Genomic DNA, 23,961 nt, shown 5'->3' with positions numbered 1-23,961 from the left:
CTGCCTGTCTGTCGGGCTGTCGGGCTGTCAGAATTGTCAAAGGCGCGTCGACTGTCTCACTCTTTCTGGCGGTTTCGCGACTCTGTGAGACCAACCGAGTGAGGCAGAACTGCGTCGCTGTGCCCGTGCCGTGCCTTTCTCTTTGCGCCCCACTTCTCATTCAAATCAAACGCAAATGCCTCTCTCAATGTGATCCGGAAAGCGCTTTCCAACGTGACATGTTGCTGCAGTCGAGTCGCCAAGTCCAGTGGTATGCGCAGGCGACTGTGATACCAAAGAGGGAGCGAGACGAGGCCACGGCTGTGCCGCCATACAGCGCAGGCAGGCACTCTGGAATGGAATTTTCTCGCTGGCTGATGCGGTCCTTGAATGTGGATCCGGCGTTGCTCTCGGCGTGTCCGAGTGTGCCGTCCGTCGCTCTCGCTTTGTCTCACTCGCTCGCCCTCTGCCGCCGCGTCGCCAAGAAAAATGACAGGTCTTCCTGCCAAGCCATTCCGCGGTGCCCCATCGTCTTTGGTCGTCGTTGTCGTCGTCGCCGTCACCCCCAGCTTGGCACACTCGCAGCTTGCATTCTTTGCACACGAACAAGACGCTGAAAGGAACGAGTTGCAAGACCCCACTAACAACACGATTCATTCAGTTGAGACGTGTGACAGCCGACCAACTTGATTGCGAAAAATTGCTGTGCTGTGTGCGCTTTGATCTGTGTCTGTGTGTCTATGCGACCCCTGCAGCGCTTTCAGTTTTGTGACGATAGAGAAGAAATGGGGGAAAGGACGAGCTGCACACGCGAAGCTTCCCTTGCTTGGGTCGCTTCGGCGCACGTCGCTTGCTGCTGACAGTTGGCGCAAAAACCTAGAGACGCTAACTAAATCTATGCGACGCAGCCGAATCTCGCTCGTCTAGTAACCGCACCTGGTCGTGCAAATTTCAATCGGTCAACGTTTTCAGTGCGCTGTCACTCATTCTTTGTATTTTCGTCCTCCGCTCCCTTCCTTCCTTTCCCCTTTGCCAGCGAATGCTTGAGACGCTGCTGCGATCGCTGTCTTCTGTCTCCTTTGTTCATGTCCAGCTGCTCTTCTCCCTTCACACTCTTCCCGATGTAGCGCGCCCGATACGCGATCCTGGCTGTCGATCAGCCCTTGCTCTGTGTTCAGGCTCTTTGTTTGAGACAAGGCTGCGCAAGCCTGTGTTCGAACTATATTCGAGAGCAAACTTCTTGCACAGCGAAACTGGGTCCGGCAGTTGGCCACCGGCGCTCATCCTCTCACATTGGCTTGACACAAACGGCTCTACCGACGCAGATCCAGCCCGCGTCCCGTAATCGCAGCCATACTTTCTTTTGTTGTTGTAAGAGAGAGCATCTCGGATTCGTTATCATATCTTTCATTTCTTGGGCGGCTGCTCATGAGCCTACATTCACGGGCGGAGTGTTGACGGGGAGATGGGAATAGAAACTGGCACGCAAAAGTGCAAAGGCTGACGTGAAAATGGGTGTTTGGCCGGCCAGTCACCATTTCCTCGACAGAGAAGCCCAAAAGAGACGATCGAGTGTGTCGATCTTTGTGTGACTCCCGAGGACTGCAATGTCGCGAATGGCAATGTTTCTGTTCGGCCAATCCATTCACCACCTGCTGATGCTGCCTTGGCATGCCAGGGTAGGAGATGGCGAGATGAAGAGAAGCAGCAAGCGCGGCAAGCGCCGCGGCGTCCGGTAGCACAGGATCGGTTTCGGACGCCACCTGGCCGTTGCCGTTCTACGCTGCAAACGCGACCAGCGCTTAGAAGCACTTGCGGTGGACGATCGAAGGTCCGCTCTCGTCGTACTCCTGCTTCGAGATCCACATCTGCTGGAACGTCGAGAGCGAGGCCAGAATCGATCCACCGATCCAGACCGAGTACTTGCGCTCGGGGGGAGCCACAATCTTGACCTTCATCGAGCTGGGGGCAAGCGCCGTGATCTCCTTCTGCATTCGGTCCGAGATACCGGCATACATGGTGGTACCACCGGACATGACAATGTTGCCGTACAGGTCCTTACGGATGTCCAGGTCACACTTCATGATCGAGTTGTACGTGGTCTCGTGGATACCGGCAGCCTCGAGGCCCAGGAAGGCGGGCTGGAAGAGCACCTCGGGGGTTCGGAATCGCTCGTTGCCGATGGTGATCACCTGTCCGTCGGGAAGCTCGTACGACTTCTCGAGTGCCGAGGACTGGGTGGCGGTGAGCATCTCCTGCTCAAAGTCGAGAGCGACGTAGCAGAGCTTCTCCTTGATGTCACGAACGATTTCGCGCTCGGCAGTGGTGGTGAAGGGGTAGCCTCGCTCGGTCAAGATGCGCGCAAGGTACTCGGTCAAGTCACGACCGGCAAGGTCGAGACGGAGGATCGAGTGGGGGAGCGAGTAACCTTCGTAGATGGGCACAGTGTGGGTAACACCGTCACCCGAGTCGAGCACGATACCGGTGGTACGACCCGAGGCGTAGAGCGAGAGGACGGCCTGGATAGCAACGTAGAAGGCGGGGGCGTTGAAGGTCTCGAAAAGGATCTGGGTCATCTTTTCACGGTTGGCCTTGGGGTTGAGGGGAGCCTCGGTGAGCAGGACGGGGTGCTCCTCGGGGGCGACACGGAGCTCATTGTAGAAGGTGTGGTGCCAGATCTTCTCCATGTCGTCCCAGTTGGTAACGATACCGTGCTCGATGGGGTACTTGAGCGTCAGGATACCACGCTTGGACTGGGCCTCGTCACCGACGTACGAGTCCTTCTGGCCCATGCCAACCATGACACCCTGGTGACGGGGGCGACCGACCACCGAGGGGAAGACAGCTCGGGGAGCGTCATCACCGGCGAAACCGGCTATTGTTCGAGGACAAGCAGGAAGAGAGAGCAGGCAATCAACAAGTCAGCAAGCTGCAAAATTTAAGAAAAAGAGCGCCACATTCGATCGGAGCCGGCCTGTCGAAGCAGCAAACGAGTGCTACTCGGCCATCCGTGATTGTGATTTGATTGAAACGTACCTTTGCACATTCCCGAACCATTGTCGATAACGAGCTGTTGAGCGATGAAACCATAGTTTGGTCAAAGAGAGCAATTCGAGAGCCGTAGAAAAGCGAGAAAAGGAGTCAAAGGGATGCAAGGACAGTCAGTTTTTCTGCGCATTACCCTTAGCTGCTTGCGTGAGCAACTCTAATGTCTTGCAACTCGTTTTGTAATCAGTTCGCGGTGCACGAGCCCGCCTTGAGCTACTTACAGCAGCGACTTCGTCTATTGCGAGATGGAAATGTTATGAATGCAGAGAGCAGGGAGGCAAGAGGAAGAGGTCAGTTTCTGTCCGTCTCGGAATATACCCAGTTGCTGCTTCAAGTCATGCCACCCAATCTGCCTGCGTCCCAGCGCTTCCGGTAGCCTTTTGTGGACTTGCCCTCCGCTTCTTGCGAATGGTAAAAACGCGCGTTGGTGAGAGGATGAGTGCATAAAATGCCGAAGCGAGGAAGCCCTTTGTCTCGGTGGGAGCAGCGGAAATGAGCCACCTCGGTTTGAGGTCGTCCTGAGATCATCCAAGTTCGCATGCCGAGTCCGTGATCAACCCAACGACCGCGCCTTGCAGAAGGATTCCATCGACGTGGACGCAATGGCAAGCAGCTTAGTGGATGTATCGCACTGCGTTGCGTCGAAAGCCGGAGAGGACACAGCTGGTTGTAGCAAGCAAGGCCAGTGTGGAGCCATGCGTGACGGCAGATGGACATGCGCAGAGAGTGGATGGATGGCGGCGTGCGATGAGAGAAATTTACTCACCCTCCATGATGACAGTTGTTTAGTGGTTGGTGGTGGTGGTAGAGAGGATGAGTGACGAAAGAGAGAAAAGGAGGAGATAAGAATGTTCAAAGAACCAAGTAGTGGTGGGCAGGAGGGTAAGAGGATGACAGCTTGGAGATGTCGGCAAAGTGGACAGACAGGAGCTCGCTGATAGGAGACGACGGGCGAGCCAGACAGGAGCAGCAGAAGGGCAACAGGCAGACAAGGGCAGAGACCGATGGACAAACTGACGTCGAATTCGGCTGTGCGCTGCTGCCAGCCAGCCAGCCAGCGAGTTGAGACGGAGCTCAGGCCAAGCCAGCCAAGATTGGCAGGAAGACTTTGGGTGGGCTGTGCGTGCAGGCGCTTACTCTCTGTCTTGTAAAGCGGTGCCCAGGCGAGAATCGAGTTGAATTCAGCTGAGGGCTGTGCGTCTTGCGTGTTGCCTGCGCGTGTGTGCGAGCGAGCGTGTGTATATGCGTCTGTGCTTGCGTGTGTCTCACCGTCGCATCAGAAATCATCATTTTAACTAGTTAATTCGTCCCCCTTTCCTGCTACACATGCTTACTTTTCAATTCCCTTGACCAAGCAACTGCTTGCTCTGCCATCAAGCTCAATAGACGCTGGGCTATATCTTGGTCTCACATTGCAAAGCAAGATCCGCTTCAGTCCAGAGAAAAGAATGAGAGCGTGTCAGAGAAGGAAGCGATTCCGATCGCATCGAAGTGAACGGCTCAACCGAAATTGAATTCAATAACGCGCCGGCAGTTACGCTCGACATTTCAATACAAAATCTGTTAAAGGGATGTTGAAGCGCTTTTCCAAGAGCGTTACTGCCAGCTTTGTGCGTTCAACTCCATCCCCAATACAAAAACGGCACAGTCCACGTCGATGCGATTTGATTCAAATTCAAAGCTCAGGCCACCTCCTTTCTTTGTTTGAACCCCTTTCTTCTCGCTATTCAAGTATGCAAGTGTGACTTCAGGGAGAGAGAGGCGAAGCGGGGAAGGAGTTTGAAATCGAGAGAAGCAGAGCCCCTTTGACCGTCGTCGTCGTCCGCTGCCTTTCGCCTGGGCTGGGTTTCTTCTAAATCGTGGCCTGTGCGCCTCTGCGGCCCGCCCTTGCTCAATCCCATCCCATCGTGATCAAGGAAGTCCTGTCGTTTTGATATCAGCTCCGCCCCGATGACGACAACCACCGATCTGAAAGAGGCGCAATCGGACAGTTCCAGGGTCCGACGGCTTCGCTCAGGCGACTCGATCTGGTGAACCCTGCTTCAAAGCATTCGTGGCGTCCATCCACGCCGAGACACCTCCGGCAATTCTCGTCGTCCACGGCTGTTCATTTCTCTCTCCAGTCCGATTCAGCTTAACGCCATTTTGCTGTGCAATCTCCAAATGGTGTTGGCAACTGCTCTGCCCGACGGGAGTTGACAACGCTGGAATCAGCCCCGCGGAGATGGGAGCGAAGCGGTGCAAGACGGCAGCAATGGTTTTTCGGGACGAGTTTGGCCGATCACCGCCACAAAAAGTAGCGACCGATTCAATTTAACATTACTGTGAATTTTTTGGCTCTCACCAGCGATGGTCTTTGGTGTGTCATATCAACTAGCAACGCTGAGATCATCACTCCTCTCCGCACACACGCACGCACACACGCGAGAGGTCCAGCCCTTGCGTTGGTAAGCAAGAACCGATGATCAAGTGAAGTAAACTATGTAAGTAGCCAAGGGAGCTTCTAGGCGTTCTTGTTGTGGGCACCATCGTTCCAACGCACCAGCTCGTCCAACGTGACACCGGTGCCTCCAAAGATGTCGAGGGCGCTGCCAAACGTGAGATCCACCTTGCCGTGTGACAGACGGTCGACCAGCTCGAGATCGCCAATATGTCGTGCCCCACCCGCATACGTCGTCGGGATGGTCACCCACTCCCCGAGCTTTTCCACCAACTCCTGGTCGATCCCTTGGCATAGCCCTTCCACATCCGCAGCATGGATCAAGAACTCGCTGCAGTGTTCCGCCAGCAGATCCAGACTCTGTTTGTTCACCTCCATATCCGTCATATCCTGCCACCGGTTCATCGCCACGATCCACCGATCGCCCTTCTTCCGGCAACTCACATCCACCACTAGCCTCTGCTTGCCCACCTGCGCACTCAGGTCCTGCAGTCGTTCCAGGCTGAACTTGCACTGAGGGAAGAGGTACGACGTGACGATCACCTTTTCTGCGCCCTTCTGCAGCCACTCGGATGCGTTGTCGCCGTTGATGCCGCCACCGACGTGCAGCCCTTGCGGCCACGCCGAAACCGCGGCAGTAGCAGCCTCGTCGTTGCGCGGTCCGAGCTTAATCACGTGTCCACCCGTGAGCTTGTGCTGGCGGTAGAGCGAGGCGAAGTGGGCCGGGCTGTGGGTTGCGACAAAGTTGGTCTTGAGCGTTGAGTCGGTATCGGTGAGCGTTCCTCCAACAATCTGTTTGACTACGCCCTCGTGCAGATCGATGCAGGGTCGGAAGAGGCTCTTTCTCGCCTTCTTGCATGCTTGCGAGGAGGAAGCGGAGTTGGCACCGCCAAAGTATGCTGCCAACCAGTCACTCTGACCCTCGGGAACGCCTTCCTTGCGCAGAGCAGCCCGAAAGGCTGGTCGCTTCATGCACTTGTCCATCCACGCTTTGGTCGCGGGTCCCAGCTCCAGCCCCAGATTGCTACGCCACTGCTCCGACTTCAAGCACAAGATGTGCCACACCATATCGACACTGACCAGCATCGCACAATCCGCCGCCGTGAAATCATACCCTGCCACCAGCTGTCCTCGGTTCTTCTGCAGTGTCTCCTCGACATACGCCAGATCCGCCTTGATGCCTCGAGCAGACACCTTCTCCACGCCTGCCGAACCGTCCTCGGACGCTGCCCCGCCCTTGATCGCATACATCATAGAAATGCCGTGCAGCATGACGGATGCCTCGCCGAACTGGATCCACGCCGACAGATCGATGCTAGCCTGCGTCTTTTGGCCGAGTTGCGGACCGAGCGAGACACGGGCGGGGTCGTAGTAGTGCAGCAAAAGATGCTCGATGATCGCGTTCGTCTCGATGATGACAAGGCCTCCGTCGGCTAGCACGGGAGAGCGACCGAGTGGGTGCACCTGCTTGAGGTCGTCGCCCGCGAGCCGTGTGACGGGATCGCGCTTATAGACCTTGACCTCGTAAGGCACTTGAAGCTCTTCGAGCAAGAACAGGATGCGGTTGGATCGACTCAGCTCGAGATGGTGCAGCACCAGCCCTGATGAGCTCGTGGAGCTCGCAGAAGCAGATGTGCCGTTCATGTTGCTCATGTTGCTATCTATGTCGTGGATTAGAGATGAATAAGAATAGAAGAGCAAAGATATTATGGCGTCTCGCCCAAATTGACGTGTGGAGAAGTTGAGCGCTGTTATTTTGTGCCGTTCCCGTGATCCGAGCTGCTTGCAATTCAGCCAGCGCTGCGCCGCGAAAAAAGAAAAGAAGAGAAAGACAGCCCTACCTTGTCACCACTTTCCTCGCTCACATGATCTTTCGACATTGTTCGGCTGTACAACCTACGACCTACAAATGTCAGGAGTGCTCCTTTCAAGAATGCGGCGAAAACGCGATTTACTGCAGACGAGGCCAACGGAAAAGGCAATGGGGAACATGAGAACTGACGTGTAATAGATCTATGATACAGGACAAGACGATCGTGACGAGCACTCTCTGTCTCTTAGTCGGCTTTGACCGTTGAGACCTTTGAGTACAAGGGCAGCGTGGATGCTGAGCTCGTCGACGCGCGACCGAGATAGAAGAAGAGCGCTCCGAGGACGGTGAAGACGAAGCCAAACGCAACAATGGGGTGAGCGACGCATGTTTCCTGTTGCAGGAATGAGAGTTGATGGAAGCGAGGGGGTCAGTTCGACGGTCTGTAAATTGGGCATGCTGCAAATCGAATCGAATCTAATCTCTCGATACTTACGACAAAAGCATTCATGTAGTTTCCAGCGCCACGGACCGACTTTTGTAAGAGACTCCTCGAGGATCTGGCCACACTCTTACCCTGGACTGCGTTGTCGATAGCAGCGAATACATCTTTCGTGATCCACCCTTGAGCTTTCACGGGTGATGCGTTCGAGGCAGTGAGGTAAGGCAAGTCGTAGTACTGCAGCTTGTTGCCATCGACCAAGACGACCGCAGGCACCCTAGTAGCATCGATGCCATAGAGCTTCTTGAGAGGCGACTTCCATCGATCCGCATCAATCCATGCAAAAATCACCTGCCTGGCCGAGTTTGAAGCCTTCTTGAGTCTCCACTCGAGCGCAATGGATCGCAACGCATCAATTTCAACCTCCTTGAGCGCGATGCCCTCAGCAGGTGTGCCGGCTGGCCGCGCGCCATGGAAGGTATCCGAGAGTGCGGCAAGCACGACCAGCGCATCCTCCTTGTTACGCACGATCTCTTCAAAGTTGGCGGCGGTGAGCTCAGTGACCAGCGAATACTGTTCACGAGACAGAAAGTTGGCGATCTGCGTGACAGCCTGCTCCGAGTAGACGGCCTGCTTCGAGGCAGAGTCCCGCAAGGTGGACGGGTGGAGAACCGAGACGGGCTGTACGATGGAATGGTCCTTGAACACGAGCAGGCCTGACGTAGCAGGGACCGACACGGAGCGGTCTTGGGCCAGAGCGCTGGCGTACCGGTCGAGCAGTGCTGGCTCGGACGACACAAAGATGGGAGAACGGCCGCCAAACAGCACCTGGCCGGCGGATTCGACCGCATGGACCTCCTCAACGGGCGTGCCTGGCGAATGGAGGTAAAGGAACATGACCTCGTTGTCCTTGGCGAGGCTGACGAGTTCGTTGCTGGAGCTGACAGGTTTCAAGCCGGAGCTCGAGACGGCTTTGAGCACCCACTTGAGCATGGCATCGTGGTTCCTGCCACCCGTGTACTCCTTGACGTTGCCCTGATCGTAGAGGCGTAGGACAGGATAGCTACGGATGTCGTAGCCGGCGCACAAATCCCGGTTGGCATTGCAGTCGACTTCAAGCGCGTTGACCCTACCTTTGAGGGACTCGCTAAGCTGCTTGAAGGCCGCTGCCATAGCTTTGCAGTGCGGGCACCAGGGAGCGAAGAACTTGACAAAGGTCGGACCTTGCCCGGAAGATTTGTCCAGCCATTCTGCCAACTGTTCCTTGTTCTCGACGGGTGCGAAGCCATAGCTAATGAGCTGACCTTGGGGATTGGGACCGGATGGCAAAACTTCTTGGATCGCCTCGACAGCGGAAGTGGAAGCGGTGGACGAGGAAGAAGAAGGAATGCTTCCTTCCTTAGCAGGCTCGGTTGACGTGGTTGATGTGGACGCGGCAGCAGAAGCAGAGCTGGCAGCAGAGGTATCGGGTGCTGGCGCTGGTGTCGCGGCATCAGTAACTGCTGCCTTGGCATCGGCGGAAGCTACGTCGGGCACCTCGGCGAAGCCTTTGCTCTCGCGGTACTCCTTGGCGACTTTGTCGATGTAGGCCGAGATTTCGGGATAGTTGCGGTCGCCTTTGTACACTTCCGGGCTCTGCTTGCCGTCCTGGTAGATGGTGAGTTGGGGTAAGAAAGCAACGCCCTGCTCCTTGCAGAGGTCCCACTGAGCCACGCAGTCGACCTGGGCGAGGGTGAAGGGAGCCTGCGGATACTGTGTGCGCAGGTAGTCCTTGTTCTGGGAGAGCTCCGACCAGGTAGCGCCGAATCGTTTGCAGTGGGGACAGGTGGGCGAGTAGAACTCGATGAGCCAGGCACCCTGATCGGTGAGGGTAAAGTTGGCAGCGGTGAGCTTGCGGAGGCCGTCATGAGTTGCCTGGTTGGACGATTTTGCTGCCGCCTCTACCAAGCTGGGGAGCATGAGAGTTGCGGCGAAAAGCCACAGAAAGGAGCTTGCCGCCGCGAGGCTGTGCATGGATATCGATGCGGACCTCATCGTCGCCGCTCTATATCGGTAAGAACCTGCCAAAAGCGTGTATAGAACTATTTGGCGATGATGATCGTGGCAAGGAGATAAGCGCGATCCCGTGCTGTGGTTGCTGTTCGACGGCTGAGTCTGTTGAGCATGGCAGTCGGCAACAGGGTCCTTCGCTGGCAACACTCACTCAACACGCTACGCCGGCAGGCCGAACTGTTCTCTTCTTCGGTTCCTTTTAGCAGTTTCGGCCTCAATTTTGTGGCCTCCATTTTGATTCTCTTTCTCTTAATATTTCAAAGAGGATTATCGCACGTCCCTCTTGAAATACCGATGCCGAAGAGCACACAGTCTCTCTCGTTGGCTGTCCGTCAGGGTCTAAGTAACTGCACGTCGTGTCTAACTAAGGTTTCATTCAGCTTTGGACAATCGTCGGTCTGCAACACTGCACAGCATCACCATCATCCATTCAGAGTCGACGCTGTTCGTTCGGTCGATCCGAACTGTTGCTCAGCTCACGGCTGCTGACTTGGCCGCATCGGGGCCTGCTTCCAAAACCAGGTGGAGCACAGTGGACGCCAGTGGTTTGCAGCAACCACTCGGGCCTCTTCCGATTGTGTTCAATCATATTCACGTACCTCGACTGCGCCTTTTCAGCAACGCCGCTTCACGAATCGACACGATTACGACCATGACGATTTCCTCGTGATCGACCGGCTACCAACGTGTTATCCTCTTCTCTTGGCTTCACAAATAATCCGATCGATCTTCGACGGCATCCCGCCGGTCTGTTCAGAGGGAGATGGACTCGCTCAGCCCGGGCGAAGAGGTGCAGCGCCTCCAGAATCAGATCGATGTCGAGACCAAGATCAAGGATGGCGCAGAGAACCTACTCAGCGTCTTTGACCTCAAGCTCGCTTCCACCACCAAGCAGGACCTTCGTAAGCAGATCGAGTCCGAACTCGACTCGGCCAACAACAGAATCGCATCGCTCACCGCCGAGCTTGAACGCTGTCGACAGATCCACGCTACCACCTCGCCCCCTTCATGGGCTTCTACCATCTCGGACTCGGACTCGGCTTGGCAGATACCCGCTTCCACTGTATCGCGTTTCGAGCAATCAGCGCTCGGCTTCGAGGGACGTCCTCTCTTTGGTGGCGGTGGAGGCGCTGGTAATGCGCAAGCCGGTCCCAGTCGGCCGGCCGCTCGTAGCAATGCCAGCTACGATATCTTGCCCTCTCATCTGGACCCCAACAACGGATCACCACCATCCACCAACTACGTCAACGATCTAGGCGCTGATATCCATCATCATCACCCTTCAGCAGAAGCGCGCTTCGGTGGCCTCGGCATCGGCCTCGATGGACATGCTCCACTCACTCTGGCCACCACGCGAGCCATCTCAGAACCTCTTCAATCCACTCGTCCAGCGCCTCCTCTCCTCTTTGACCGCTCAGCTGGCTCGAACGACGACGCTACCGCCTCCACTTCCACGTCTGCGCCAGCACTGCCTCTCGGGCCCGGGCCCGGGCATGCTCACGACCGCGAAGTCGAGGATGCTCGCGCTTCGAGGTCTTTGGCCGTCATGCTCATCCGCTCCTTGCGACCGTCGTCGCCCATTCCCCCGCCTGCAACGATGCCCACCCTCTCAGAGCGTGCAGGATCCATCTCGCCAGGCTCCACTTCTCCCCGCCCTCGCCCCACCGACCATGCCGTCGCCGTGCAATCCAACAAGGCTGCAACCACCGTGGTTACGGATTCGGACTCGCCGCTCAATTCAAATCTTGCGCTTCCACGCATGGCTCGCAGAACCGCTGCACGCTCTAGAGCGGCTGCACTAGCCGCAGGCGCCTCTGCACATGCACGCACACCGAGCAATGCCACGGGCCTCGGCGACCAGGCCAAGCACCAGATCGATCAGATCAACCGTCTAGTCGACATCCTCAAACGCCATGCGCGCGTGCGCTACGAGTTACCCCTCGATGATCTCGTCGATGCCGCCATGCCCAATCTTTGCGATCGAGCCGGCAAGGAGATTCGCGCAGCCACCTACCGCCTCCTCCGCCACGCCCTTGTTCAGCCGCTCTGGCCGCTCGTCTCACGCTGCCGCGGGAAGGGCCTCGACATCTACCTTTCTCGCTCCCTCATTCGCGATAATCGCTTTGAGCTCGAAAAGATCCAGGCGATCAAACTCATTCGAGCCATAATGGAGATGGCAGCTCTTCGTTCCATCGGCTCTGCTCCCGACCGTCTCGCGCTCGACCTGGAAGACTTACTGTCCTCTGGCGTCGTTCGCGCCCTTGCAGCTGTGGCAGAGCACCCCGAAGACAAGCTGCGCAACATCTGCCTTGAGACGCTCGCCGAGCTCGCCGTTTTTGACGTCCGTCTGCTTATCAAAGGCGGTGGCCTCAGATCCACTTTACAGGCCTTGACCGAAGGTGCTACCGAGTTCTCGCCTGTGCTCGTCCAAGTTTTCGTCTACCTTGTCGACATGCCCGGCACACGTCAGCATCTGCGTCCCGGTGTTGATCTTGAGATCGCCTTGTCCGGCTTCACGGAGACGCCCGTGCAGAAACCCATCACCTACGACGCGCTGCTTCGATGCACTGCCTCGGTCGTCACCGTGCTTCTCCGCTCCTGGGCAGGTCTCATCTACCTCTGCATGGACAACAAGCGTGCCATCAAGTCGCTCGTCCAAGCGCTACGCGTCAACACGATCGAAGTCAAGAGCGTCCTCCTCGACATGCTCTACGACCTCTTCAACGTTCGTGGTGCAACAGGACGTGTAGATCCCGCAAGCAAGCGCGAGAGCAGTTACAAAGCGGCGTCTTCGTCACCTAAGTTGGATGCAGACGCAGCTGCTCCCGTCAAAGGCGGCATCGCGCCCCTGGGTGAACTCGGCGACCAACCCCGCAGCAGACTCAACCTCGTTGATCACTACCTCGCTCTACTACTCGTTGTATTTTTCGAGTCGGGCCTCGTGGATGCGCTCATCGACGTAATCGAACATGCGCCCACCATGGCCAGGAAGGCGACCATGCTCATGGGAGAGCTGCTCCAGGTGTCGAAGCGTGTCCACCCACCTTCCATGGGTGGCAATATCCATTCGCTTCCGCGCCTGTTCTCGCTCGCTGCCAATTTTCGACTCGACAAGAGCGACGAGAGACAGGCGGCGGCCAGTGCACTCGCTTCCATCGACAGCGCAAATCGTCATCGTGCCCACCACGAAGCCACAAGCAGCGCAGCGGCGCTCAGTGGCACCGTACAGAGCACAGCTAAGGACCGCTCAAACTCAATCGAGGACTCAATGCGCAGGGGTCAGCGGCAGGTCGAAAAGACCAAGATGCGCCTGGGTATGCAGATCGATGACGTCCAGTTCCGCAACATGATGGTCGATACACAGATCCTCGTCACCAAGGATCACACAAAGTGGAATCTCGACGTGCTCACCGAGATGCTCGAAGGTCCCCTGCTTAACGCCAAACGCCTTGACGACGTTGTCAAAGGAACCAAGCTGCTCAAGCGTGTCTTGGCTTTCTACCATCCATTTGCGTTGCGCTTTGCCAGCATACGCAAGCTCAAGGCCAACCGTCGTTTCGTCCGACTAGGCTGTCTGCTGCTTAGTACGCTCGCGGCGACACCCGAGGGTGTTCGCGTTCTGCTTGAGGATCGATTGCTCCGCGAGATCCGCGAGTGCCTCGATCAGCTCGATCCGCTTTCGGCGTTTTCCACTTCGGATCCGTTGCTTTCGCGCAAGCGCATGGACGAAACGCTTACCTCCGGCTATTTCGAGATGATCGGCACCCTTACCCAATCTGCGGAAGGCATTCGTCTGCTCGAGCGCTTCAAGATCTTCACTCCACTGTACCATCTTAGCGCGCTGCGAAGCAGGGATGACATCGTCAGAGCTGTGATTGAAAATGTCGACTACAGCACCGATGGCCACTCGAGGATCATCCTCGCCAAGGCACTTACTTCGAGCTACCGGGATGTGCGCCTCTTCGCGACACGGCACCTTGCCGAACTCATCCGACAGCAGACTTTGCCGGCCAACGCCAAGAACGGCTCCGACGTGCAGGGAGACTGGACCATTAGTCTGTTGCTCACGCAGCTTTACGACCCTTCGGTGGATGTGCGTCAGCTGGCCACCACGGTGGTCGAAGAGGCTTGCACCTCGAGCCACATCCTCGAGAAGGTGGTTTCGATGCGGCCTACGCTGGATCACCTCGGTGAGCTGGGCCACCCTCTCTTGCTCAAGTTCCTATCCACGTCGGTGGGGATCCGTTACCTTTGGCAGTGCGAGTATATCGACCGCGAGATGGACGAGTGGTTCAACGAGCGCAACCAGCGCTATGTCGTCGAGGTGGAAGTGATGCTGGCGGACTTTTTCAGCATCTACCGCAAGTCATCAGCAAACAGCACTTCTGCGGGGGTGACAAACGGCGCACCCGGGACACCATCTGCCTTTGTATCTCCCCCTTCAGCGCGCACGGACTGTTTTTCGAAAGATGGAGTAGTCCCGCCTCATTTCTACGGGGAACTAGCCAAGACACCCGAAGGCGGTCACATTCTACAGCAGAAGGGCCACTTTGCCGAATTCGCGCACTTCGTTCGCCAGCACGGTTCCGAGGCTTCGGACAGTGAGCTTATCAACAAACTCAAAAGCGTGCTGTGGGCCGTGGGCAACATTGGTGCCAACGAGCTCGGGTTGCCATTCTTGGAGGCAGAAAATATGATCAGCCAAGTGGTCGAGATCGCCGAAACTTCGCCGGTCTTGTCCATCCGTGGCACCTGCTTCTTCGTGCTTGGACTGATTGCATCGACCAACTCGGGCGCAGAGGCGCTGCAGGACTATGGATGGCAGTCGGTGTGCACGCCCTTGGGAGCACCAATGGGGCTGTGCATTCCGGACGACGTCAACCGCCTGGTGTCGATCGAGCGATGGCAAATCAACAAGGTGACAGATCTTAGCTACCTGGAGCTCGCAGAACCCGAGACGCTGGTGGTCAACAAGATCATCACTTCGATCGCCAACTTGGGCAATTCGATCTTGGCGACCAACGCCTCGCGATCGCTGAGCAAGCTCAAGGCCAAGCACAAGTCGGTGTTCAAGGACTTGTCCGTGCTAGCAAGGGCACTGGAGCTGATGGATCATTTCTACTACCGTATCTCGGTAAGAAGATACATATGGGAGCTCTTCGATGTCAGTCTCGACGAGGATGCGGTTCAAGAGATACGCGTTAGCAGGCAAAGGCTGATCGAGGCGAAACGCTTGCGGACTGCGCAACCTGGGCGATCTTTGTCGCGGGCGGGGCTCAAGCATGGAGGTCAGTCGCCTCGGCAGAGGGGCGGATCGATGCATCTGGCAGCAGCAGATGCATCTCAGACCGGCTCGAGGAGGCAGCGCTCGGTCGACCAGCAGCGGTCTGGTAGCAAGATTCGCGGGAGGAAGCAGCAGCAGGCTGGCCTGAGTGCGTTGGCCAACGATGACCTGTCGCCGCATTCGGATTCGGATCGAGATTCTGCAACGTCACTGCCGCAATCGACGAGGAGGGGACGCGAAAACGGATTGCTGAGGTACGAAGATGACCACGACAGTGAAGAGGACGAAGGAGAGGAGGATACAGACACAGACGTGGATGCAGACGAGGTGGGACTATCAAGCAACCTCTCATCGGATGACGAGGCGAGCGACGAATCCCTGGACGAGCCCAAGCAGCTACTTCGTCCGGATCACGTCGTAAGCAGAGGGATGAGCAAGACGGCGGCCTCTGGCACTGCGACAAGAAGAGGCAGCATTCGATCGTCGACGCTCAAGGGGCACTGGAGTGGAAGCCATGAGCCTCTGGAGGCGCAGAAGGTTGTGTCTGCTCCGGCCAAAAAGGTGGTCGGGTTCGGCGTCGAGGAGCTGTGAGGCGAGGAGCCTGACTGTACTTAGATTGCAAGCGGAAACACAGCAACACAGACTGTCATGCGGATTATGGACCTGCAAAGGGTTGGTGCCGGGTCGTACCGGTAATAAGTATCAATCAGTGCTGAGAAACAAAACCGAGAGTCGAAAGCTTAAACGGAAGAGTGGGTATTGGAGCTCTTGTTGGAATTGAAAGCATTCGAAATCTGTTCGATACCCTGTTTGAACTCGTCGGTGCCCTTTTGAGCGACACCTTGATGGTTGCCGGACTGGTTGTAGTCGTCACTCTTGCCGAACGTGGACGGGTCGGAGGAAGAGGTGGTAGTGGAGTGTCCGTCCTTGTCGGAGCTTGCCTGTCGGAGACCTTCGCCAGCCGAATCGAGACCGTCGTTGATGTTGCCACGGATGGCTTCGCCTGCTCCGTGGATAGTGTTAAAGACGCTGTGAAATTTCGAGAGAGAAAGAGAGAGGCGGCGCGGAGAAGGGTGTGAGAAGACCGGTTGGTGTCTGTTCTAGAGAGAGAGGATGCTTACCCTTTGACGGCACCGCCGAGTTTGTCGCCTGCGCTCATGGTTGCTCAAGATTTCAATTGTTCAAGGAGAAAGGTGGTCGGACGGCCGATCGGATGGTGTTGTCTGGGGCACAAGCGAAAGAATCTAAGGAGCTCCTATTAAATATATATGTGTCGACGGCCAATGGTCATGGCATGCGTGCCTTAGCCTTGGACCCTGCTGGGCCTGCTGAACCCTATTTGATTCTAGTCAGCAAAGCATAACCGGTCGGTATGTTTGCGTGAAAGGATCGACATGGCGGAGGCACGGCTTTTCGATTCCGAGACAGCGAAAGGCAGGCTCATGGCTGGTGGCCGCCCATCGTTAGTAAGGTAATCGCCTGGAATGGCGGTTTTGGGCAGCTGCACCCAAACGACGTCATTTCTCGCTGAAATTGATGCGCGAAAAGGCGGATGCGGAAGAAGGGCGTAGATTCCAGCTTTGTTGTAACGGCCCTGCAACCTAACAGCAACACTTTTGGTGCACAGTACGCGTCGCGTAGATTGAGTAGCGGAGAAGCATACTTTTCCAGATGAAATCGCAGAAACACTCACAACCACCATCCTCCCAACCCTACACGACGAGAGCAAATGACAAGGTCATGAGACAGGCCACTCTGCCATGGGCTGCTCCACCACTGCCGTCCAGCAGGCCCGAACATCATCATCCACTTTCGCATCTTGCAGACCATATCGAGCAACCTGCCGAGTTCGATTCGATCCTTCCAGACTTGGACGCTCCACCATGTCAGACCAGCACACCTCCCTTACTATACGAGCTTGACCCGTCGCTACAGCTCGATCCAGCTCTATTCTCGAGCTCGCAAGATGCTGCTGCTATCGGTGCAGGCCAACCGGCTGTTGACATTCTGGCTCCGGGATCCGGGCCTCCTCACAAACCTGACCTGACAGCATCGCCTTCTTCTTCGTCCGCCACTTCTGGGGTAACATTGAGCGCCGGTCTTGTTGCATCAACGCAGCAGACTCAGTTATCCTCTGCACCGGAAACAGACACAGTGCTCCCTGCTGAGCCTGCTGAAACGGCGCCCGACCCCTCTCTCACAGCCGTCACATCTGTACCGACATCAGCACAGCCCGAGACCAAATCGTTACCACACCTACATCCTTTCTTCAGACCAGGTGGTACCTCCAACCACTCGACCGACTCGAACGACGAATCAGACACCGAAAACAGACGGCCCGCTCGTTCCAGCCGAACCAAAGCCCCCGTCTCCTATCGCGAGGACCTCAAGGCTGTCCTACGTGCAGATGCCGCAAAGGAGTCAGCGCGCCTCAAGGAGGAAAAGCGAAAGGCAAAGCTCGAAGCCAGTGCTGCGAAAAGGGCACTCAAGTCGGTCAAAGTCAAGCCAAGTCAGCCTGGTTCGACCGTCAACAGCGATGCGGACGACTTTGAGCTCCTCGAGACTCGCGTTGCCACTTCCACCGGGTCGAACGCCAGCAAGGCTCATCAGCCCTCCGGTGAAGCTGCAGCTGCTCAATCGTCATCCTCGTCCAAGCCTCAACAATCTCCTAAACACGTCGAACCCAAGCCGCTCAGCTTGGCAGTCAAGGGTACCGGTGCAGCTGCTGCTGCCAACCCACACCCCTTCTTCACCAAGAAGCCCAAGCAACAACCTCTTCCGCCAATAGACGTCGACACTGATTCCAGCCAAGGTGGTGACAACAACGAAGCACCGTCCTCGTATTCGATAGATCCAAAGGGCAAAGCGCCCGCTACGACAAAGTCGACATCGGCATCCGATTCTTCACCTGCGTCATGGAGCCTGTTTTCGACACACAGAGTTTCTTCGTCCAAACCGAAGAAACCACTCTACGCGCCCTGGCCCACTCTGCAAGATACTCACGTCGTGGGTCTGCTGGAGACCGAAAACGAGCTCCTCTCACGTGCTCAGATCAATCTCGCAGCTTTTCGCTCTTGCTGGCAACCTGGCCCCTCCAGCTCGACCATAAAACACAGCGGACCAGCTCCACCGCCCGACTTTGTCAGCCGGATGAATCGCACTCGACCTCGGCCCCACCTCGATAGCATCTCGCTCCTGGGCTCGGACGTGTTCGGCTCGCGCGATGACTTTCTTGCACAGGTCGACGCCAGCAACCTCTCTCCACAGGCTTGCACATCCGTCGCTCAACAGGCAGAATCATGTCGCACATCCGGCCAGCTGTGGACCGACGCCTTCCGCCCGCACCTTGCATCTGCCTGCCTGGGCAACGAGACCAATGCGGGCTACCTGCGCGACTGGCTGCGTCGCCTGCTCGTCGCAGCACCCGGCTCGGTCAGGACTACAGACAGTAAGCGCAAGCATGCCGTTCAGCGTCGTGTCGATCGCAGGCGCAAGAAGAGGGTCAGACGAGGTTACAGCGATGATGATGACGATGATAGCGATGATATGGCCGATTTCATCGTCGACGATGACGACGAGGAGGAGGAGGACGAAGATGCGGAGGGCGAGTATGACGAATCGATTGTCAACGAGGGATGGTTTTCCAAATTTGCAAAGATCGATCGCAGCACGACGGTCACCGACGAAGGTGAAAGCGTCGACGTCGAGTCGTCTCAGGGCACAGCTATTGCAGAGTCAACCCCTCAGGAGGCTACCTCACAGCAAAACCCATCGCAACGCCATCGTTTTGCATCGCTCGACAGGCTCACCAACTGCATGCTTCTTACAGGACCCAGTGGCAGCGGCAAGACCGCCTCGGTCTACGCCTGCGCCGCCGAACTCGGCTACGAGGTCTTTGAGCTTTACCCGGGCATGGGTAAGCGCAGCGGCAAAGAGCTCCTCGCCGCCGTAGGCGATCTCGGCCGCAACCACATGGTCTCTTCCGGTGGGATCGGTGGAGGTGCCACGTTCAAGAAGCCACCGCAGCAGAGCTCGGCGTCCCCTGCAGCAGCGGGATCGGCAGTTGGACCGACAACGACAACGACAACGACGGTGCGACAGTCGCTTATCCTCATTGAAGAAGCTGACGTGCTGTTCGAAGAGGATAAGGGGTTTTGGGCGGCCGTGGTCGAGCTCGTTGCGGAGAGTAAACGACCCGTAGTGGTGGTGTGCAATGACCTCGAGTTGCTGCCTGTGCACGATCTGCCTGTGCAACATGTGCTCGAATACACGAATCCGCGGGTATCGGACCAACTAGTGCCGTGGCTGCAGACGGTAGCCGCGCACATGGGCCGCCTCGTCAATTCGGACCAAGTGCAAACCATGCTTCGCCACCTGCCCTCGACCACGCACGCCCTCGACACGGGCGATCCAACGCACGCCGATCTGCGCCAAGCTCTGCACCAGCTGCAGTTCGGACACCTCGCCTGCACCGCCCCTCGCCACGAACAGCAGCGCGATTGGCTGCAAACGCTCGCACCAGCAGCGGGGACAGCGGACATGAAAGCACTCGCTCGCGCAGCCGAATCGCGCAGTGTCGCCGACGTCTTGGAATCCGCTCTGAACAGCGGAAACACAGCAGCAGAGATGGACGCATTCGGAGACGCCGGTGTTGACACGTCGAGGTCTTCGAGACAGTGGGGGGCGTGGGTGCAGTTGGTGCCCAGCCCGCTGGCGTCTCAGCAGCAGCGGCAGGCGGTTGTTGGAATTGCGGAGGGGATGGGTGCGCATCTCGAGTACCAATCGACGCTCGGGGAGATGCATGCTTCCTTGGTAGGGTTGGGCTCGATCGAGGATCATGACAGTGGAGTAGAGGCGGATCGACGGATGAAGCGTCTACAGTAAGTTCTTTGCGTCGCCATTCCACTCACTTGAGATCAGGTCAGAGCACGCTTACTGACCCCAGTTCCTTTATTTTGACTTGTGAACAGGGACCGGCAAGCCGCACGATTGCACACACTCATCCAGCCTTTACTCACACCCTTGCGCCATTCATCGTCGCGCCTCCCACCATCGCTCGTCACGGACTACGCACCCATGATCCGACTCATGGCACTCGTGGACGAAGACCTGGCTCAGATTCACGCCTCGCTCCGCCTCCAACAGCAGCAGCAGCAGCAGCAGCAGCAGGTCGAGTCCTCTTCTTCGGCGCAAGAAGCGCCAGCGGTGGCGGGAATGGCGCGAGGGAGGTCGACGAGGACGTCGCGCGCAGCTGCGTTCACCTCGTGGCTGACGGGGACGCCGGAGTACGGGTACGAGCGGTGGCTGGGGGCGATGGGGCCGGAACAGGTGGCGGTGGCGCAGTCGACCAGGTTGACGTTCTGAGCAGGGATGCGGGCAGTGGAAGGGGAAGGAGATGGGTGCTTTTGATCTAGGGTATTATGTGTACTGGTTACAGTAGGAACGGGAGGGGTCGGGGTCCTTGCTATTGCCAATACAGCGACGGGCCCCATATGCTCAACGAGGTGAGCGGGAAGAGGGAGCGTGCGAACAGCACGATACCTGCTGCGTGCGCGGTCCATATCGCTGTTGTTTTCGTCGTCATTAACGTCGTCGTTGTTGTCGGGGGCGCACGCCGTGTGAGAAAAGTAGTCAATGATCAGCAAACCGTACTGCATCTGAACCCTACACTGTCCGATCAGCCTGAGCCTTGCGGCAAACGTACCTGTCTTTCTGCCCGCATGCCTCTCTCCGCCATCTACGGGATTCGGCAGGCCCATGACATTACACACCACATGTGCCACTGCGGGCGCGCAGACGCTTGCACTCCTCAAGAACAAAAAGTTGGCATACCACCCGAAGACGGTCGTGTACCCCAGCTGGACGCCTGCACTCACCGCGGCCCTGACTGCTGCGCTCCTCGTCCTACCCCCCGCCAAGTACACGCTGTAGGCATGGTGCGCATGAGCAATCGCAAAGAACCCGGGTGTGGCCCAGACGAGCTTGGCGCGCGACACGCCGGCAAAGAAGAGCAGCGAGAGGATGGACGATCGGAAGACGAGCTCTTCGGTCAATGGACCGACGACAAAGTTGCGGAGACCGGCGAGCGAAGTGAATTTGTCGACGACGTCGCGTTTGTAGGAAAAATGGCGTTGGAACGGTAAGGTCGAGTCGAGGAAGGCGGTGTACAGCGGGCCGAGGAAAAGGAGGGCGGTGAGGAGGAGTGGCGAGACGATGTGCGTGGCGATGAGGCGGAGGTAGATCGGGAGCGAGGGCTGAATGGGCAGGGCGTTGGAGGTGAGCAGCGTGGGGACTGGCAGGGGCAGACCTAGGAGACGGAGGGCATTGAGAGTATCCAATAGCCAGCCCTTTTGATCATGAGAACAAGACTGCTCGTCAGCACAACGCTCTACTCCTCTCTTGACTGATAGACGGAGAACCGCAACTTACAGCTCTTGGAATAACCCCTTTCACCCACAACCCCAACCCCGTCGCTGCCACAATGAGCGCAGTGGACACAGTAGCCGTCTTTATCCTCGAGCGAATCACCACGGGATGGTCCCGGTCCATCGCGTTGCCCTGTGCATCTTGCTTCCCCGCTATCAAACGACCGGCGGGAGCCAGGTAGAGGGATGCAACGTAGGTGAAGGTGAAGAGCGTCGAGGCGCCCACAGCGAAGCCGGTGGATAGGAGGGGGGGTGAGGCTGGCGGGTTAGGAAGGTTGAAGAACAGCGACATGGTGATGGTCTTGTCGCCAGAGCGGGGCTGACTGATGGTGACGGTGGTGCGTGAAGAAAGAACAATGGAGAATTGAGAAAGGAGGGGGAGTTGAGAGGAACAAATGATCCCGAGAAGATCAATGGGACGCTCGCATGCGAACAAAGAAAGGACCCTGAAATGTCGAAAATTCCAATGCTCGCAACGCACAGTCCAAGCAACACTGTATTGACGATGACGACGACGACAACCGCCACCACCATTCCCATCGTCACCAACCCACATCCACACACAAATGAGGACACCAATATGTCGGCCAACTACTGGGCATCTACGCAGTGGTATGTTGCGCCGCCCGCGTCCTTTTCTCTATGGTCACGATGAGTCTGAACTGACGTTTGCATTTGCTTGATGCTATTACAGCAACAACTGGTTGCTCGATCGACCGCAGCTGGAGCTAGCGAGAAAAGAAGATCTGAAGTATGCGACTCGGATCGAGTGTGCTGCTCTGGGTGTGTTCTTCTCCAACCGTAAGTCCTCACTTGGCCGACTATCCATGCATCGTCGCCTTTACTCACACCTGGTCTCGCACTCACCTTCGCTCGACAGTCCTCTCCACCATGTGCAAACGTCTCAACCTCCGGCAGCGCATCGTCGCAACCTCCAACATCTTCTTTCGCCGCTTCTTCAGCAAAAACTCCTACTGCGCACTCGACCCGTTCCTCGTCTGCGCTACGTGCGTCTACGTAGCGGCCAAAGTGGAGGAATCGCCTATCCACATCAAGTCGGCGGTGGCTGAAGCAACACGAACGTTTCAAGAGGTCGGGTTCAGGAGTCTGCCGAGCGAAAACTCGAGCTTAGCAGAGATGGAGTTCTACTTGGTGGAAGAGATGGAGTTTGACATGATTGTGTACCATGCGTATCGGAGCTTGATCAAGCTGTTTGAGGCGTATGGGGCTGGGAGGGATGGCAGCAGTAGCAGCAGCAGCATTGGTGCTGTAGGAGGGCAGACGATGGGCTTAGGGTTGGAGATAGAGGCGTTTGGAGTCGTCAAAGGTCTGGCGGGGGCTGAGGAGCAACAGGCCTCGCTTGGACTGCAGTCAGCGGCTTCCGGTGGTGGAGAGACGGCGCGATTGGCAGAATTCGACGAGCAAGTGCTGCAACTGTCGTGGTTCATTCTCAACGACACGTACAAGACCGACATCCCGCTCATGTACCCTCCCTACATGGTCGCGCTCGCGTCGCTCTGGCTCGCCCTGGGGCTCCACACGCCTTCCTCCGAACGCATCACGACATCCATGCAAAATGCGCAGCACAAACGACACCAACACCAACAGCAACTCGACCACCTGCTCAACGACCCCACCTCAACCCCTGCCGATTTGAACACGCTCTACCGCGGCGAATCGCAAATGTACGACGCGACAACACCAAGCCAGGAGGCACTGACGTTCTTTGCGAGCCTCAACGTCAATTTGGCGCTGCTGAGCGAGGTGGTGCAGCAGATGGTGAGCGGGTATACGCTGCAGAACCAGGTGAGTGCGTTGGTGGGTGATGGCGCGGGTATGGTCAAGTTGTTGGATCGGATGCGTGAGGCGAGGCGGCTGGATCTGGTTGATAGGGCGAGGGAGAATGCGGGCACGGGTGCGGTTGCGGTGGAGAAGAGGAGGTTGAATCGATAGATGCAATAGTAGTAATACATGTAGAACCAAGAAACAAAAGAAACAAAGAGGCTGTGCGAAGGTGAAACGTTCACGCTTCAATGCCTTCGGGTAGTCTGCCGACCACTTTGACTGCGTACAACCCGGGAAGGCGTTTCTCTGTCGACATACGGACACGGATGGCAAGAGCTTCTTCAGTAAGAGCATCCTCCATGGTATCTGTTTACGCTAGCAATCACTCACCAATGCGTTGCCATTTGGCCACCCAACTCTCTTCAGGACGAAGCATCGAGATCATGCCGTCAAAATTCGACGTGGTGCATTCCGCCACTCGATCTTGACTTCCTTGCATCTGTTCCAGAGCATGGCGGTCAGCATATCATCCATTGGCAGCCGCTTCTTGCTGCAAATACTTACCTCGAGCACCGGTTCGCAGTTGGGACATCCCTTCAGGTGGAAATCTCGCGGAGATTGGACGAATTGGCATCGAAGGCACGCTCGCAGCTTTTCTTTTCTTGCGGACATTGTAGGAGTGATGCTGGCAGAGAA

General features: G+C 56.9%; 8 protein-coding genes across 8 annotated transcripts; 3 read left to right on the top strand and 5 right to left on the bottom strand.

Annotated features, from left to right (window-relative positions):
• Positions 1 to 1,781: 1,781 nt before the first annotated feature.
• EX895_003701 (uncharacterized protein) lies at positions 1,782 to 3,800 on the bottom strand (the record flags this gene model as incomplete). The annotated part of the gene is made up of 4 exons (XM_029884299.1): positions 1,782 to 2,854; positions 3,016 to 3,049; positions 3,249 to 3,262; positions 3,794 to 3,800. The coding sequence occupies 4 exons, from the start codon at positions 3,798 to 3,800 to the stop codon at positions 1,782 to 1,784; spliced, it is 1,128 nt and encodes a 375-aa protein (XP_029739009.1).
• Positions 3,801 to 5,530: 1,730 nt separating this feature from the next.
• Positions 5,531 to 7,120, bottom strand: EX895_003700 (uncharacterized protein; the record flags this gene model as incomplete). The annotated part of the gene is made up of 1 exon (XM_029884298.1): positions 5,531 to 7,120. The coding sequence occupies one exon, from the start codon at positions 7,118 to 7,120 to the stop codon at positions 5,531 to 5,533; it is 1,590 nt and encodes a 529-aa protein (XP_029739008.1).
• Positions 7,121 to 7,524: 404 nt separating this feature from the next.
• Positions 7,525 to 9,753, bottom strand: EX895_003699 (uncharacterized protein; the record flags this gene model as incomplete). The annotated part of the gene is made up of 2 exons (XM_029884297.1): positions 7,525 to 7,671; positions 7,774 to 9,753. 2 exons carry the CDS (start codon positions 9,751 to 9,753, stop codon positions 7,525 to 7,527), a joined length of 2,127 nt encoding a protein of 708 aa, XP_029739007.1.
• A 781-nt stretch (positions 9,754 to 10,534) lies between these two features.
• On the top strand, positions 10,535 to 15,646 carry EX895_003698 (uncharacterized protein; the record flags this gene model as incomplete). The annotated part of the gene is made up of 1 exon (XM_029884296.1): positions 10,535 to 15,646. One exon carries the CDS (start codon positions 10,535 to 10,537, stop codon positions 15,644 to 15,646), a length of 5,112 nt encoding a protein of 1,703 aa, XP_029739006.1.
• Positions 15,647 to 15,795: 149 nt separating this feature from the next.
• Positions 15,796 to 16,214, bottom strand: EX895_003697 (uncharacterized protein; the record flags this gene model as incomplete). Its single annotated transcript, XM_029884295.1, has 2 exons — positions 15,796 to 16,084; positions 16,177 to 16,214. 2 exons carry the CDS (start codon positions 16,212 to 16,214, stop codon positions 15,796 to 15,798), a joined length of 327 nt encoding a protein of 108 aa, XP_029739005.1.
• Positions 16,215 to 16,726: 512 nt separating this feature from the next.
• Positions 16,727 to 20,419, top strand: EX895_003696 (uncharacterized protein; the record flags this gene model as incomplete). Its single annotated transcript, XM_029884294.1, has 2 exons — positions 16,727 to 19,935; positions 20,026 to 20,419. The coding sequence occupies 2 exons, from the start codon at positions 16,727 to 16,729 to the stop codon at positions 20,417 to 20,419; spliced, it is 3,603 nt and encodes a 1,200-aa protein (XP_029739004.1).
• Positions 20,420 to 20,519: 100 nt separating this feature from the next.
• Positions 20,520 to 21,772, bottom strand: EX895_003695 (uncharacterized protein; the record flags this gene model as incomplete). Its single annotated transcript, XM_029884293.1, has 3 exons — positions 20,520 to 20,620; positions 20,760 to 21,402; positions 21,485 to 21,772. 3 exons carry the CDS (start codon positions 21,770 to 21,772, stop codon positions 20,520 to 20,522), a joined length of 1,032 nt encoding a protein of 343 aa, XP_029739003.1.
• A 213-nt stretch (positions 21,773 to 21,985) lies between these two features.
• EX895_003694 (uncharacterized protein) lies at positions 21,986 to 23,433 on the top strand (the record flags this gene model as incomplete). The annotated part of the gene is made up of 3 exons (XM_029884292.1): positions 21,986 to 22,092; positions 22,175 to 22,281; positions 22,361 to 23,433. The coding sequence occupies 3 exons, from the start codon at positions 21,986 to 21,988 to the stop codon at positions 23,431 to 23,433; spliced, it is 1,287 nt and encodes a 428-aa protein (XP_029739002.1).
• Between the last annotated feature and the right edge of the window lie 528 nt (positions 23,434 to 23,961).

Source organism: Sporisorium graminicola, chromosome SGRAM_22, assembly GCF_005498985.1.
Source record: "Sporisorium graminicola strain CBS 10092 chromosome SGRAM_22, whole genome shotgun sequence".
In the NCBI taxonomy this organism is placed as follows: Eukaryota; Fungi; Basidiomycota; class Ustilaginomycetes; order Ustilaginales; family Ustilaginaceae; genus Sporisorium; species Sporisorium graminicola.
Note: the sequence above shows the minus strand (reverse complement) of the source record. Positions and strands in the feature narration are given on the sequence as shown.